Source organism: Condylura cristata, unplaced genomic scaffold (assembly GCF_000260355.1).
Source record: "Condylura cristata isolate star-nosed mole 26May11 unplaced genomic scaffold, ConCri1.0 scaffold00009, whole genome shotgun sequence".
In the NCBI taxonomy this organism is placed as follows: Eukaryota; Metazoa; Chordata; class Mammalia; order Eulipotyphla; family Talpidae; genus Condylura; species Condylura cristata.
In genome coordinates this window covers 5,504,034-5,519,825 of record NW_004567110.1, presented here as the reverse complement: position 1 = coordinate 5,519,825, position 15,792 = coordinate 5,504,034, and the positions used below count along the sequence as shown (strand labels likewise).

At 58.3% G+C, this 15,792-nt stretch overlaps 1 protein-coding gene across 1 annotated transcript in view; it reads left to right on the top strand.

The window, feature by feature from the left end:
* The window catches only part of TG (thyroglobulin), a 150,607-nt gene extending 135,023 nt beyond the window's left edge, over positions 1–15,584 (top strand). Inside the window, exons 47-51 of the mRNA XM_012722900.1 lie at positions 1,004–1,185; positions 3,469–3,576; positions 12,870–13,004; positions 14,312–14,502; positions 15,430–15,584. Of these exons, the coding sequence (XP_012578354.1) occupies positions 1,004–1,185; positions 3,469–3,576; positions 12,870–13,004; positions 14,312–14,502; positions 15,430–15,545 (732 nt within the window). The 3' untranslated portion in view covers positions 15,546–15,584. The remainder of the gene's footprint in view (positions 1–1,003; positions 1,186–3,468; positions 3,577–12,869; positions 13,005–14,311; positions 14,503–15,429) is intronic.
* Positions 15,585–15,792: the final 208 nt, after the last annotated feature.

Below are 15,792 nucleotides of genomic sequence, written 5' to 3'. Positions count from 1 at the left end.
GTGAGCAGTGTGTCAGCCTGGGCAAGGTGTATCAGCCTGGGCAAGGTGTGTCAGCGTGAGCAGGTGTGCTGATGGAGCCTGGAAGGTGGCGGCAGGGCAGGCGCCTTGGGCCACGCTCTGGCAGGGAGGTGGGAGCGAGTGTGGACGCAGCTCGCACCACCGGCCCCCTGGGGAAGAGCTGGCCAAGGGCCCCGAGGCAGGGCTGGCATGCGGCCCAGAGGTCAGCATGCTGGAAACTTTGGGGATCCGGGCTGGAGTATCAGAGGACGAGGCTGGGTGTGGGCCTGTGCGGTGGGATCTTGCGGCGCCAGGAGTGGTTTCAGCGGGGCGTGGGCCCCGTTGGCAGTTATCGCTGCACTGTAACTAGGTGGTGATTTCATTGATCCATCATTTAAAAGAAGAAGAAGAACACTAGCAGCTCTGGGGAAATCTGACAAAGGAGAGGCCCAGGGAGCCCGCTAGTAAGTCAAACCAGCACCGGGCCTGGGCGCGGGGAGATAGGGCGGGACTCGGTTGGGAATTGGACGGCAGCTGGAATGGCGGAGGTCCGAGCCCGACACACAACCTTGGGAGAGATCCTGAGCACGCGCTGTCACCAGAGCAAGCAGACGCAGTTCTGGGAGGGGCCAGGGGCCACCGCCTGGCTGGCCCGGCCCTGGCCTTACAGGAGGGCGCTCTGGAAGCCTCAAGAGGGGCCATTTCGGGGCGGCCGGGAGCGGACAGCAACAGGGGGCCGGGGGCGGCGAGGCGTCCTGCTCCCGGGCCGCTTCTCTAGCTGCTTGCGGGGGACCCCGGGGGGCCGCCCCGCTGCGCCCGTGTCCTGGCCTGAGAGGAGGGCACAGGCCTCGGCTGGAAGGAGGCAGCGGCCCTGGCACCCGGCGGTCCTGCCAGGCCGCGCTGCTGCCCAGGGCGAAACTTCCAGACCGAGGGCTCCAGGGAGCCCGACTTGGCCTTGCAGAGCCTGGGGGTGTTGTCACCTTTTTTTTTTTTTTCCTTCTTAAAGCAATTTGAGGAAAGTCAAGGCCGGACCAGCAGTAAAACAGCCTTCTACCAGGCGCTGCAGAACTCTCTGGGCGGCGAGGGCGCGGGCGTGGGCGTGCAGGCAGCCGCCGCGTGGTACTACTCCCTGGAGCACTCCGAGGACGACTACACCACCTTCTCCAGGGCCCTGGAGAACGCCACCCGGTGGGTGAGGCGCCTGGCCAGGCCGCGTGGCTCCGTCACGCCCGAGCATGTCGGATGTCTGTTCTGCCTATGCTGTTGTCTGGGGCTCCCCACCATGGGGGAGCAAGGGGTGACCCAGCCTGCTCCCGGCTCCAGGGGGCACTGCCAAAGTGCTCCCCAGAGGCGCCTTGGTGGGCTCTGTGCCAAGAGCAGCCGCTGGGCAAAGCTCTGGAGCGCCGTGGGTCCTGCCCGCCCCAGCCAGCGGCTCACCCTGGCCTGACCCCACTTCCGCCAGCACCCCCTTCTCCGGTCTGCCTGGGAGACACACGGGAGCAGGCTTACCTGGGCCATGCAAAGGCCCAACAGCCTCAGTATTTGCCAAAGCTCCCCGGCGAGTGCAGAGTGCACCCCACACAGGGAAGCAGAGGTGGACGGTTTGGGGTGCCCAAAGCCACCCCAGCCAACCAGTGCTCCTGCTGTGGCTCATGCAATCGCTTGGGGTGCTGTGCTCACCGCCCGTGGGTCTTGTCCCCCTCCATGGCTCAGGCACCCTCCCTCGGGGACATCTGCCTCCGGCCCCGCCCCAAGAGCAGTTCTCGAGTGCCCCTCACCCCTGCGGGCTCTACTGTCCACAGAGTACCCCTCTCCCCCAGGGCCGTTCCCACAGTGCGCGGGGAGCAGTGTCCCCTCGCCCCCCGTGGCTGCGCAGGCCAGAACTGTTCCATGCCAGTGTGAGACTCGGGGCCCAGGAACGAGCATTCATAGGAGCGTCTGGGCAGGGCAGGGCTCTGTCGGCCTGCAGGCCCCGGGGCAGGAGACCACGTGGAGGGCGCTGCCAGCTCTGTCACCCGAAAGCTCCTTGCCATGCTCTGTTTCCCAGATGTGGTCCCCTCTGAGCAGGAAGAAGATGGGGCGCCTCCCACCCCTAACTCCCTCCCGCTACTGAGGTCTGGCGACACCAGCCTTTGCTCTGTCCCTGAGGATGCAGCTGGAAGGCCGTTGCCACCACAGCCCTGCCTGGTCTTCCCACCCAGGCATCGGTGGCTCCCCGCAGGGGTCACTAGCTCAGAATAGACTGCCCTCCTGCTGACATCTTGGGGCCAGTAAGGCTCCAGTTTCTCCGCAATGGAGAATTCAGCGTTGAAACAAACAGCCAACAGCTATTCCTGGAAGCTCAGCACTGCAGGGAGGCACCGTCACTCACAGATGTCCCAGCTCCGGGCCCTAGCGCCGAGACGAGGGGGCTGGCTCAGATCCCTGTTGAGGAAAGAGCTCAGGGTAGAGTCTAGAAAATCCGCCCATGTGCCCCCGCTCCGCCTGGACTGGCTCTGAGGGCTCTGACGTAGGAGCTGAGGTCTGCGGAATGGCAGATAACCAAGAAAGGCTTCATGGAGGAGGAGGTCTCCAGTCCTCCCTTAGCCCGGGTCCTCCTCTCCTCCAGGCAGACGGAGGCCTTGGCCTCCATAGGGCCGTGGTGTGTGGCTCTCCCTGCCCTGCTCACTTCTCACGACCCCCACACAGGCCCCAACCCACCTCCCAGCCTCTCCCACATGCACTTGAGCTGGGGTCTCCACCAGCAGAAAAGGGGGTGACACCGCTCCCCATTGAGTGACTTTCCCGGATATAACGCACTTAAGGATTATAACATCCCAGCAGAGAAGGCCCCCGTGGCCCCAAGGCTCAGATGTCGAGAGGGGGCATGCCAGGAGATGCAGGAGCTTGTGAGTGGCCCCAGGCCAGCCGACACCGGCAGGGATCCCCCACATGCCCAGCGCCCGCAAGCAGGACTCTGCTGTGGGCTTCAGAAGTCGATTCGCATCACCCCAGAGGACCAGAAAATGTGAAACGCTTGTGGAGGCTGCTCTGGCCTTGCCGGCTTCTACGCTAGATGCCAGCAGAAACCCTTCCAGGGGTGACTCAGGAAACTGTGCCCCGACATTACCAACACCCCTGGGACGGGCACTGCCCCGGGAGCGGAGGGCGAGACCTGCCCTGGGGCTCCGTCTGCCGGAGTCTGCCCCCAAAACGTCACCATCTGCTTCTTCGTGTTTTGCTCCAGCCTTTGAGTAATCGGCGCTCTGGGAAGGTGTTGCCCGGGGTTCCTTGGCACGAGAGGCAACGCCGTGGCCGACGGTGTGTGACCATAGCTGGCGCGGCGTATTGGACGGGGTGCCGAGGCTGAGCCGGCCGCAGGCAGGCCGGGGCGGAGGGCCGAGCGGCCTGGCCCTGGGAACCGGCACGATGCCCTGAGAGCTCCACGCGGCCGTGCGCCTGGCGCTGACCAGCCCCTCCCCCTTTCTGCAGGGACTACTTTATCACCTGCCCGGTGATCGACATGGCCAGGCACTGGGCACGCGGGGCCAGAGGAAACGTCTTTCTGTACCACGCCCCGGAGAGCTACGGCCATGGCAGGTAAGGCGCCGGGCAGGCGGGTGCCCTTGGCACGCGAAGGGGCGTGGCCGGGCCCCTCCCGTCTGAGGCCTGCGGGAGGCAGACATGGTGGGGGTCCAGGTGCAGGCCCCGCCCCGACTGGTCAGGGCCTTGCCTCCCCGCGCCTCCTTTACCAACGTTGCAACAGGTGTGGAGGCGGCAGCGGCTGGGTCTCCTGGAGTGGGCGGGCCAGGCCTGAGGGACCTGCTGGGCTCCCTGGTAACCCTGCCCGAGGTGCTGACATCTGACCAGGCGCTTCACGCGAGGAAACGGCTTTCCAAAGTGGACAGGGGTTTTCTTGGCGGCAACAAAGGGAAACATTCACCCCCACACCCCCATTCGTTTACCAGTCTTCTTTCCCAGAATAAGGCACTTCAGCATACCGTAGAGTCAAAATCCCGAGCAATAAAGTGGCCACAATGGAACGGGCAGTAACAGAAAGCCCACAGTAAGGGAAGAGGAGCAGGCTGTGCCTTGAAGTCAAAAGAATGACCTGAAATGGGCGGGGTCCCGGGCCCCTCCAGCTGAACTCTGGCAGCAGAGCGGCTGCGGCCCCAGCCCCGCCAGAGCAGGGTGCCAGCTGCATCTCCCAAAGACAGAGCGGGAGGTTCATTGCAGCCCGGGTGGAAGCCAGGTGCGTAGTGCACAGCCTGCACTGATTTGGGGGCTGCAGGGAGGCGGGGGTTCAGGGCGCTAACTACCCCCCCGCAGTCCAGCCACCACTCGCGAGTCTGGGGCTGGGCTCTTCCCCCTGCGTTAAGGGAAGTCTTGCCAACTTTCTGCTGTACCGAGCAACATCCAGAGAGCAGCTGGAGAGCGGCCACCTGAAGATGCCAGGTCCCACGCCCTGGAACCTGTACATTACGTAGGTGCAGTGGTGACATTTCAGATGGGGTTTTAAGTGCCCTAGATTACTCCGGCAAGCCCAAAATGCAACCATGAGTGTCAGCAGTGGGAGGTTGGACACACAGGGAAGAGGAGAAGGAATGATCGAGTGTGAGTGCAGACAGCTGCCAGCCTGGAGCCCCCGAGCTGGAGGGCAAGGAGGCGCCTCCCCCCAGGATCTCCACAGGAGCACAGCTCTGCTCCCCTTGACTTGCACTCAGTGAGACTGTGGACTCCTGGCTTCTGGGAGTGGTGAGAGTGTAGGTTTCAGTTGTTTACGCCTCCATGTTTGGGCCGTTTGTTACAGCAACCACGAGAAACAAATACATGCCCCAGATAGTCCAGTTTCCCAAGCACCTGCTATTTACCTGGCTTTCCCCACTCCGTTACTCAGTTTATACAGCACCTCATAAAGATGCCCACAGCCCCCTGACCTTGGCAGGGCTGCATGGTCATCCCCATTTTCAGATGAAGCATGTCTTTAGCAGCCTTGACAGATGGGCCTTGCACAAGGATTTGTAGTGGGTAGTTACAGAACCAGGACTGACCCTCACTTCTCTAAGCCAGCGCTCTCTTTCCACCCAAACAGGTGGCTTTTTTGCTCAGAACTGTTCGTAATTTTAACCTGTTCCAAGCCACTGGCTCCAGGTCATGGGAAGGAGAGTGAATGTCAGGCCGGGGTTTGGGAGAAAAGGCATTCAGGTGTGATGAAGATTCCGTGGTTTGGACAGAATTGAAAGAAGCCCTGGGATTCCGTGTTCAGCCGCCTCAAACTGGGTGGCCAAGTGCGGGAAGGCATTGGCAGAATAAGCCTTGCCAGCCTCTCCCAAATGCCAGAGATCTGGGAATTCCAGAGAGTGGATTCCTACCTCCTTCTCTGCCAGCCTCTCTCTGAAGGCAGCAGCTGTAGCTGAGGTTATGACGCCCTGCAGTGAGCTCATCAACGCCCAGAGTGCATATTCACTCTGCCCCCCACCTGCATAGGGACACAAAAAATGGGGAATGTATCTACTACACGGGAACCCAATGGAGGAAAATGAGAGCACGGATCCATAGGATGCCAGGCAGGGTGCCCCTGCCCCACCATGTAGATGTCCTAGGACCATAACGTGGTACCACGAACTGGTGGTTTACGTCAACAGAAATGTCTTTCCTCAGACTTCTGGAGGCTGGGCGTCCACAATCAATGAGCTTATGTCAGAGGTCACTATGAGAATTGAGTTGTGTCCCAAAGGTGCCTGGCACAGAGCGGTGTACCAAGTGTCCTGTTATTATTGTCCATTCAGACGTGTTCTGGACATCACCCTGGCTGTGAGTCTCGCTCCCCGCCAAGATCAGATGGTCACACCATCTCTGTAGTGGGGACACCTATCAATGAATGGCTCGCAGAGACTAACCCATTTCATTGTTGGCAAGTTTATCTTTTCTGCCTGGAAAGACGTCTCTCTCTCTGCCCTGGAGCGCTCACACCTGCCATCTATTTCTGGCTCAAATCTGCAGGCTTAAAATATATGCGTGTGCGTTACATTTTCAGCCATCTGTCTCGTGCCTCATCTCTGGTGGCATCGACTAGCTTGCCTGGCATAGCTAGCAAGCAAAACGGTCCATTACCACTTTCTTAGACTTGTGAATTGTTCACAGTATAGCATGGTTTACTAACTGCTCACCTGGATAATTGAGGAGCTTTTTATCCCTGCACCATGGCCAATGTCCCCACGAGGAAGGACTGGATGCAAGGGTCGGGAGAAGACAAAGAAACTGAAATCTACTGTGTGAGAGGAAGGTTCAGGTTTAAGACGGACTCCAAGAATTTGAACACGGAAGATGATTTTGTCCAACATTTTCATTTTACAGATAGTGAAACAAAAGCCCAGAGAGGAGAGAGATTGTATTTCAGTGTCAGAGCCAGTAAATGGCGATCTGGACCCAAATCCTGTCTCCTGCTCTCCCCAGTATTCTTCCATTGTACCCACTTCAGAACAAAGCCTCGAGAGTGTATGTCAGTTCTCGCACTGGCTGTGTGACTTTGGACGCTGCCTAACCTCTCTCTACACACCTGTCCCATAGTGGTGCTGCAAGGGATGAAGGAGACAATGTTTGTGCCTAGATGTGTGTGTGTGTGCTGGTGTGTGCGCACACACATGCACAATACCCGGTAGTTTGGCTTTCCAGGGCTTTTGATATGAGAACAAAACTCCCAGATCCTTTGCCGAGCTCTGTCCACTTGGGAAGTTTCCGGCTAGGCCCCTCCCTGCTTCAGCCGTAGAGTCCTAGGGTGTCATTCCCACATCTGGATGGTACTGCAGATGTTTCAGAGAGATGGAATTGACTTATTTTTGAGTGGACTGGGGGCGTGGACTCTGGGGTTAAGCCGGCTCCATACAGGATATTGGACCATTTTGTAACTCGGGGGGAAGCTCGAAGGAGTGGAAAAGGTCCTTTGAGATCGACTTAAAGAGGTTTTACTTCTGTCTCTTCCACTTAAGAGCTGTGTGCATTTGAACAGGTATTTTTGCCTCAACTTCCTCACCAGTAAATGGGTAGTTCCATCTTTTTAAAGTCCATTAGACAAGTATGCATTGCACATGGTCAATTACCAGATTACTTTTCCCTTTAGAGAAAATATGACTAAGGAGAAAAATATTTCAAAATGATTAAAGAGGCAGTAATATTCTTTCTTTATAAGTTGTCCCCACACTGGAAAACAAAGCTATAAATTCTAGACTCTAGACATTTTATGTGCCACTGTCTTTATATTGTAGACATTTCAAATGATCCAGGGGCCTTTAATAGGCCATGCTAGAAATATTATTTTTCCAGCTGACTATCTTGGTGATTTCAGAAAACCGAGGAATTTCGAGCAGTCAGATTCTTGAATTGGGTCCATCAGCCTGGCTCCATGCTGTGTGATGAATGAGGTTATTACCAGTAAGGAAGGAAGTAAATCATTTCAGAAACTGACCCCTCCAGCCATCCGGTGTTTGAGGGCTGGTGCTCTGTGTCCTGTCAGTGTGATTCAACTAGTATTCACCTGCTGCCTGGATGCCCCAGCTACTCTTCTGGACCCTGAAGTGGAGCGGCCGTGAAGACAGAAGAGCTGCCCTCTGAAACTAACACTTGTCAGTGGTGGGGCCGATGCGTGTCCAGAGATGGAGCCCAGGACCAGATACTGCACACATTAATAAGCAGAGTAAGCCCTAGAGGTGCCCTAGGAAGGAGGAAGGTGAAGGACTTGGCACGTGTGAGGATAAAGAAGGAATCCATCGAAAAGGAAAGTGATTGGAGATACGGAGAAGAATGGCAGGACCCTGTAGTTCACACAGGAGTTCGTAACCCATAGGCAGGGGCAGGTTCCGCCTGAGTCTGATGGGAAAACCTTGGAGCTTGTTGGAAGTGCAGCATCTTACACACGTGAAACACAGGTCATCGGAACCCACGTTTCACAAAATAGCCTGTGGAATAGAAAGCCCACTCTCGTGTGACGATCAGTGAGTTAATCAGGAGTCTGCGAAAGTGGGAACTGGTGAGAAATGAGTACGAGAGGGTAGAACTAAAACGTCCTTAGTTTGGGAGCACAGCTCAGCCTTCCCTCGGCGCATGCCAGAGGCCTGAGCTGCACCACGCGGTGGGACTCACCCTTTGACTTTCCTGCAAAACCATAAATAGAATGCATGGCCTATGATTTCAGCTTTTGGTTTCCTGAAAATAGGACCTCCATGGGACATGTAATGGATTTAATGAAGCTATAGAGTTTCAGTGACAAATACAGCTGGCATCAAGGAGAGGAGGCTGGTTGGTTCTTGGTAAACACATAACTTCCTGGAGAGAATAGATGCTTTGGGCCTCTTCTGAGCCCCAGTGGCCATTGGTTTCTGGAGCGAATAAAATGTTCAAGTTCATCCAGGAGGCCAGTCAAAAGCTTGCCTGTGCTGTGAAACCATCCCTGCCACACGCCCCTGACAAGGATTTCGTGTGGCGTGGAGGATGAGAGTCCATTATTTCAAGTAAATTGAAGAGCTCAGTTTAAAGGACGGCGTAGCAAATCCTTTTGTAAAACACCAGCCGTTCATAAAGCGTGTAATTACTTCTTGATTCATTCGTAGGCGTATTTGCACTTGAGCGTACTCAGTTTGTGCAAAGAGAAGCACACGGACAGAGTTCAGTTTGTAAGTTATTTAGCGATCCCTCAAATCCTCAAAGAAAGATCAAAATAAAATAAAGCCTGGGAAGAAAATGGACCTTCACCCCTCCTCATTCCCTCATTTCCTTCAGAGGAAGTTATCCAGAGATGCTGACTGGAGATACGAAAGGGAGTGTCTCACGTGGGGAGGGGTCAACCGACTTCCTCCTGCAGACAGAACAGGGAGAGGGTCCCCGGAACAACAGGCTCTCCAGTCAGTCCGTCAGGGGCTGCAGCATGGGTCTGCGTGTGGCCAGTGCCCGCCCCCCCACGACTACCCGTGGGAGAACAGCCTCCTCCATGCAAAGACGTGACTTGTCTATGTCTGGAAAAGTAACAGCACACCGTCCCCTCGTGTCCAGCTCAGCCCCCCTTCTCAGCTCAGGTCATGTCAGCGGGTCCCAGGATCAACACGTTCCTCCTGTCACTGCGCACCCCAGTCACCCCAGACGACCAGTCACTGCCCTCCCCCGGGGCAGACCTCCGCTTGAGAGTCGGTGCAGCGAATAACCTCTGCAGTGCGGCCTTCGGCTTGCGACTCACTGGAACACAGGCTAACCCTCCCTGCACCCCCAGCCAGCAGCAGGGGGAAGGCGAAGGAGGGCTGAGGGTCAGATGGAGGTGCAGCGTGTTGCCTAGAAGCGGTGTCTGCCTGCCCTGGGTGCGGGCCGTGACCGCTAAGTGTGCGCTCGGCTCTCGTCCCTCAGCAGCCCAGCAGCGTGGCCCGTGACGTCTGGCTCAGAAACCACGAGCGCCCCGGCCCCTTTCCTGCGTGGCTCTAGCCACAGGCCCGGCCCCTCCCAAGGACCCTGGCCTGGCCAGCCTGCCAGCCAGTGGCACCCCGGTGCATTTTTCCTGTACCAGGAATAGCTGCAGCCTGGCTTCTCGGCGCAAGGCGCTTCTCGGCACAGACCATGTGGCCTGGCCCCTGGGGTCTCAGCTGCCCTGTGGGTCCCCACCCTGCCCCTCCCTCTGCCCAGCCACACCTCCCCCTCCTGCTGCCTGGACCCAGCCCAGAATCCCCAGCTGACTTCACGCCCACGGGGGTCGGGCTCGCCCCTCTTCCTGCCTCACCAGCTCCTGGCCCCTGCCTCCCCTTCCATGCCAGCCTCATTCCCTGTCTCTGCCCCCACAAACTCCTCTCCGTCGCCTCGCCTGAAACACATCCATCTCTTTTTTCCCTCTTCTTATGAGGCTTTGCAAATAACTGTCATTTTATGTCTGCCTTTCTTCCTCGTATCCATCCAACCCCCGCCCGTCACCTGTCTGCCCGCCCATCATCCGCTACCTAACAGCTCACAACATCCACTCTTCAAGTCCACCGACCTATCTGCCTTTTCTCTCCGTCTGTGAGCCCCAGGACAGAACAGCTGACTTAGTGTTCCTTTACCCCGCACTAGTCAGCACACAGCCCTCAGCAGGTGCTCAGCAAAGGCGGCCCGAGGTGGCCCGAGGACGTTCCTGTCCTGACAGGCTTTTTGGCCCGGTTCTCACTCCATTCACAACCTGAAACTGAAACTCAGACAGTCCACCTGGGCGGAGCGGTCTGCTCCCACGCTGCAGCAGAGGTGACATTGCCACCAGCAGGGACAGTCACCACCCGTTAGGGGAGCTTCCTGCCGCCGTCAACCTGGGAGCAGCCAGCGATCCCACAACCCCAGAGGCCAGAAGGGTGGTGAGACGCACTTACGGAGAGAACCAAGGCGCAGAGTGAGCTGTGGACGTGGCGCATGAAGGGGCTCAGCCGGCCAGGGGCACAGGGACACGAGGCCTCCAGACCTGACCTGGGCCCAGGACGAGCACACGGGGAGGCGTGACTGAGTGGCGCTTTGAAAGACAGCCCATGGCCCCAGAGCTAACAAGACCAGCACGAGAGAACTGTCCATCCGCCACGGCTTGGGCCGACGATTCATCAGTGAGCAGACCCAACACAGAGCAGAGAAGCCGGACCCGCCTGTCAAACACCGTGGTCTCAGCTAGCCTGCCTCTTACCTCTCAGACTCCGGGGTGTCCTTCCATCTCGCTCTGCTGCGGCCGAATCCACATCCCCTCTTCTTCCTCCAGGGCGCTGAGCCAGGGCCCAGGCTTGGCGGGTTTGAGCCTCTAATCCCAGAATGCCCTCTCCCAAGGCCCCCACTGCCTGCCCCTCCTCCAGATGTCTGCCTCCGACTGCTGGAAATAGCTCCAGCATCGTGATAAGCATCAGCCCTGTGAAGGAAAAAACAAAGCAGACATCCATAGACACAACAGGCTCTCATTTTAAACAAATTGGTTGGGCTGGATTCCAGGCCTTTCCCCCAAAGCAATGCTCCCCTAACCTTCTGGGGACACAGACTGTGAGGGATTGAAGCCAGCTGACATCAGCCCGTAAGAGCTGATGGTGCACATTTTCCCCTGCTCTGCATTTTATGAGTGTCTTGGAAGGCCTGCAGCGGGGGCATTTACACCATGGAAATTGGCAAAAGCCAACTGTTACACGCTTACCAGGCAAACCAGTGCACGGGTCTGATTGAGAAATTCTGGAAGCTGGAAGCCTCTCCTGGGAAAGAGTCACATGCACAGCCCATGCCAGCTTCTGCCGCCCAGACTCAACACAAGACTAGTGAGGACGTGGGGGGAGGACGCCACAGCTGGGCGGGGAGCGGCACAGCCAGGCCTCAGAATCCCAGACCAGGCCGGGCCCTGGCGTCTCACTTGAAGGTTATGGGGTCTTGGCAAGAAGGCTCCGAGAGCCTCGGTGCCGTCCAGCGCAGAAAGCCCACGAGTCGCAGCAGCGAGGCCCTTCCCAGGCCCCCGGGAGGGGAGGAGGGTGTGGCTGAATAATCGCGTGTGTGTGGACGAGAGGACTGACCGGTGCTGCCTTCTCTACACCTCTGCTCCCTGACAACTTTTTGGCTTCCTTTTTCCTTTGTGGATCTGAAATTTTCACTAGGAGGTTGGATGCTTCGTGGGGCTGGTGAGCCTCAGCCGCCTGCCCAGGCAGAGAAGCAGGGATGGGGGCAGGGCTGGGCTCAGCTTTGAGTCCTGGCTCTCTCGGGTCTGGAAGAGGTCTGCCCGTCGCCTGGAAGGCAAGAAGGTGGTGATGCTGGCTTTGTCCCGGGCCTGGGCTGTCAAGGTCACCCGGCGGGGCACGTCCTGGGTGCTCAGGACACAGTCGGTGTCAGCGTCGTCACTGCTGAGCTGCTGCTAAACAGCCAGTCACACAGAGAGCAGCTGGGGGGGCCAGGGGTTCCGAGACTTTATCTGGGGCTTTGTAATGGAGCGGAATTGAGTAATTGATGGGTTGGTTGGCTGATTGACTGCCAGTGTGGTGTGTTTATTCTTAGTCTTCAGCCTGACTGTTAGCAAGACCCCACCCAAAGTCATATGAGCAGTGTTTCTGGCGTGACGAGCGCCCTCCCTGGAACTTTGGCTGTGACTGAATCTACTAGAAGATGCGGTTTGAGCCAGCCCTCCCCTAGACAGAGATGCTGCTGTCAGGCGTGACAGAGGTGACCTCCCAGACACCAGGGGCACAGGCCAGACCCGCCTTTGGGAATGCCAAGTGCTCGCACAGCTGGGAAGTCCTGTCCAGCTCTCCCACTCGCTCCTGGCCTGGGGCTCGCCCCTCTGTGTCCTGCACCTGGGCTGGTCTCCCAGTGCCAGTTCCAGCCCAGCCTGTTCAGACCGCTCACCTGGCTTCCAGGTGCCCACCCCCAGCTTCCTGCTTCTTAGATGTGCAGTTCAGCCGTAGCACGTTCTGATTCACAGCAGTTACATGCCAGGCTCTGTCCTAGAGCCGGCAGCAGGGATCATTGTCGCCTTTGCAGATTCGCAAGTGTACAGCTACTCACGGGCAGGCTTGCATAGAGCAGAGGCTCAAAGCGCCGCTGGGCCTTTGGAACAAGCGATTGCTGTCCTAAGTGACGTGGGCCGTGCAGGGTCAAAAGAACATTCTCGCTGGAAACTGTGCACAGGTGTCTCGAGAGAGTTAAATGCTCGGCCCTGGGTCTGCTGCTCACCATGCCCTGACCATGGCCTGGGTCTGGCCGCCAGCACCACTAGATGAAAAACCCAGCCAGAGCTCAGCTAAACGACGCCCTCCCCAGGACCCCTCGGCATAAGCAAAGAGAAAAGTCTTCACTGAGGACAGAGCTGGTTTGGGCGGGGCTGGGTTTCCAGTTGATCATCCTGTGACTCTTGCTGCTGCTTCCCCCCCGTGTTTCCGCAGCCTGGACTTGCTGACTGATGTGCAGTTTGCCTTTGGCCTTCCGCTGCAGCCTGCCTACGAGGGACGATTTACCCCAGAGGAGAAGAGCTTGTCCCTCAAATTCATGCAGTTCTTCTCCAACTTCGTCCGGTCGGGGTGAGTGCACAGTGTGTGAGGCCGGCCCTGTGCCCCCACCCTCGCTCCGCATGGGGAGACCCCCCTTTCCCCCAGGATAGGGGTCCTCTCCTCTTTCCTCCCTCAGTTTCCTTCTGCCAGCCAAAACTATCTTTGGTGTCAAATGTTCCAACTATTCCACCGCCTTGTTCAGCCACATTGGTGGCTCTGGCTGGGGTTTCTCAGCCTCAGCCTGACTGACTGCCAGGTAAGTCTATATGGGGGTGGGGGTGGGGGGTTCTGTGTATTGGAGTTGCTCGGTAGCTCTCCAGCCTCTGCTACTAGAAGCCAGTGGCGTTGCAACTACATCCCAGTTGTGAGGCCAAAAGTACCTCAGCCACCGGCTGCTGTCCCTGGGAGGCCAAATCACCTACCCTACGTGGGGAGCCCCTGTCCCCGCAGGCAGAGAGGGTTCAGTCGCTCTGGGCCCTTCATCATCCGCCGGCCCCACACACGCCCGTCTGGCCCGGCCAACGGACTCTTCTCACTTCCCAGTCGGCTCTTCTGCTCCTCTCACCTGCCTCTGCCCACCTCCCTGTCGCTCATTGCAAGACAGGTACTGGCCTCCTGCACCATAGTGGGGCCCCTGGAAAAGGGAAAGGTACAGATGTCACAGTTGCACGGGTGCCCCCTGAATAGGCTGAACCCCACACGGAGGGCCACGAGACAAAGCCCCTGTGTGGCAGCTGAACAGAAAGTTGTTTCTGTCCGTTCCCGATGTAAGACTGTTTTGCTGGGGGAAAGGCATTGAAGTTGACCTTGAGGGGTGACTAGGGTATTCAGGCCTTGCAGGAGAGGGCAGGCATCGGGGCCGGGGGTGAGCCAAGCCTCCCTGGGTGGGAGCATGGCAGGATGGCACACACCTCGCTTGGCGGGCGCCACAGGCCGGAGGCAGGTGGCACGGCACGGTGGGGTGGGCGGTGGCGAAAGGAGAAACCTGGCCCAAGAGGTGACACACCACTTCGGCAGGCGGCTGGAGGTTGCCAGCTGTGCCCAGGCCTTGGACAAACCCTTCTGGGGTTTGCCCACGGAGTAGAGAGGGCCACGGTCGCGGCACCGGCCACGGGCGACGTCTCTCCTCTACCGGGTGAGGGGCTGCACCCTTGCTCGCTAGTGATTTGCAACACAGGGCGGAGAACACAGCCCGCAGTGAGACCCAGCGGGGTCAGGTTGTTTTGACACCCATGGGTGACTGGGTCCCCCGAGGCGAGGGCGTGTGGGAAGCGGCCCCTGCCAGGAAAGGAAAGACAGGTTCCCGCATGGATGCTTCTTTCTTCCCATTTCCCCAGAAACCCCAACTATCCTCACGAGTTCTCCAGGAAGGCTCCTGAATTTGCGGCCCCCTGGCCTGACTTTGTCCCTTCTGCCCATGGAGAGGGCTACAAGGAGCTGAGCACCCTGCTCCCCAACCGGCAGGGCCTGAAGAAGGCCGACTGCTCCTTCTGGTCCAAGTACATCCGGTCTCTGAAGGCGGCGACAGGTAGGGGCCGGGGCAGGAGGGCGGGAGGCCGCGAGGGGCTGGCGGTCATCCGGCTGGACGGCTGCACTGGGCTCTCTGGGCCTCCTAGGCAGGGCCTGGGAGCCGGACACGGCCCTGCAAGAGGAGCGCTCCATCCTGGGGGCTCATCACCAGGGTCACTGTGCTTAGGGGGAGCAGGAGGAGAAACAGGAGTGAGAGAGGGATGCAGAGAGGGATACAGTGACCAGGGCTGGAAGGGCCATGGGGAGATGGTCTTGGGGGCGAGCCACGAACATGGGTGTGGTCGGAGAAGTCAGGCTCGACCTTCTCACTGCCCTCAGGAGAGACGCTTGGAGCTGGGTCTGGTTCCTCTGCCAGGGAGGAACGGGGCCTTCCCACGTCTGTGTGGTGAAGAACTTTGTGTTGAATTGATGTTGGCGAGGGATAATGAATCACAATCAGGTCTGGATATATAGGGAAGCGAACGCCTTTAGGAAGCTTCCAGAAGAGGGAGCATCGGTGAGATAGCGCAGAGAATGCTCTTCACCTTCCCTGGTGCCAATATGAAAGGCTGCACCCGAGCTGGTGGGAACAGAAAGGAAGGGCTCGCTGCTCCCCAGAGCATCTGGGGGGGCGTGGGGGAGGAGTGATGCCAGGACTCGGGTTCTCAGCATGGCAGAGGCTCTACCTGCAGGAGGGACAAGAGAGGAGCGTGCAGCCTGGAAGAGCCCTTGTCTGGCAGGTATTTCACTTCCAAGGCCAAGTGGGTCTTGATGAACTCAGGTCCTGTGCACCCTTAGCGTGGCCCCTCAGCTGGGGGAATCTGGTGCCCAGGCCCCTCTCTGGGGACTAGCAGGGAGTACTCATCAGAGGCTCGAGTCTCCTGGGCCCAAAGGGAAGAGATGAGGAAGGAGTGCGGCCTGGGCCAGCCTCGCCCCTGTGTTTCAGTGGAAGCCAAGGACGGGCCATCACCAGCGGCTGAAGAGGAGAGTGGGCCAGCTGACTCTGCGCTGAGCGAAGACCTGGATGCTCCAGAGCCAGGCTCCAAGAGCTACAGCAAGTGACCACCCCAGGCTACCACCGCGGGTACCTGATTCTCTAAAACAGCCACTAACTTTCAATAAAGCATCTACATGCAGTAAAGTCTTGGCGACTCTTGATTGGCTCGTTCAAGGCAGCCACTGGGGCGTGCCAGATATGTCTTGAACATCTCTGCAGTTGGAGACGCGGCCGCCTCCCGGCAGAGACTCACAGCACATCGCCTGTGCCCCGAGTCCTGGGCTGGGGAGGTGAGGACCTCGCCCTTGAAAA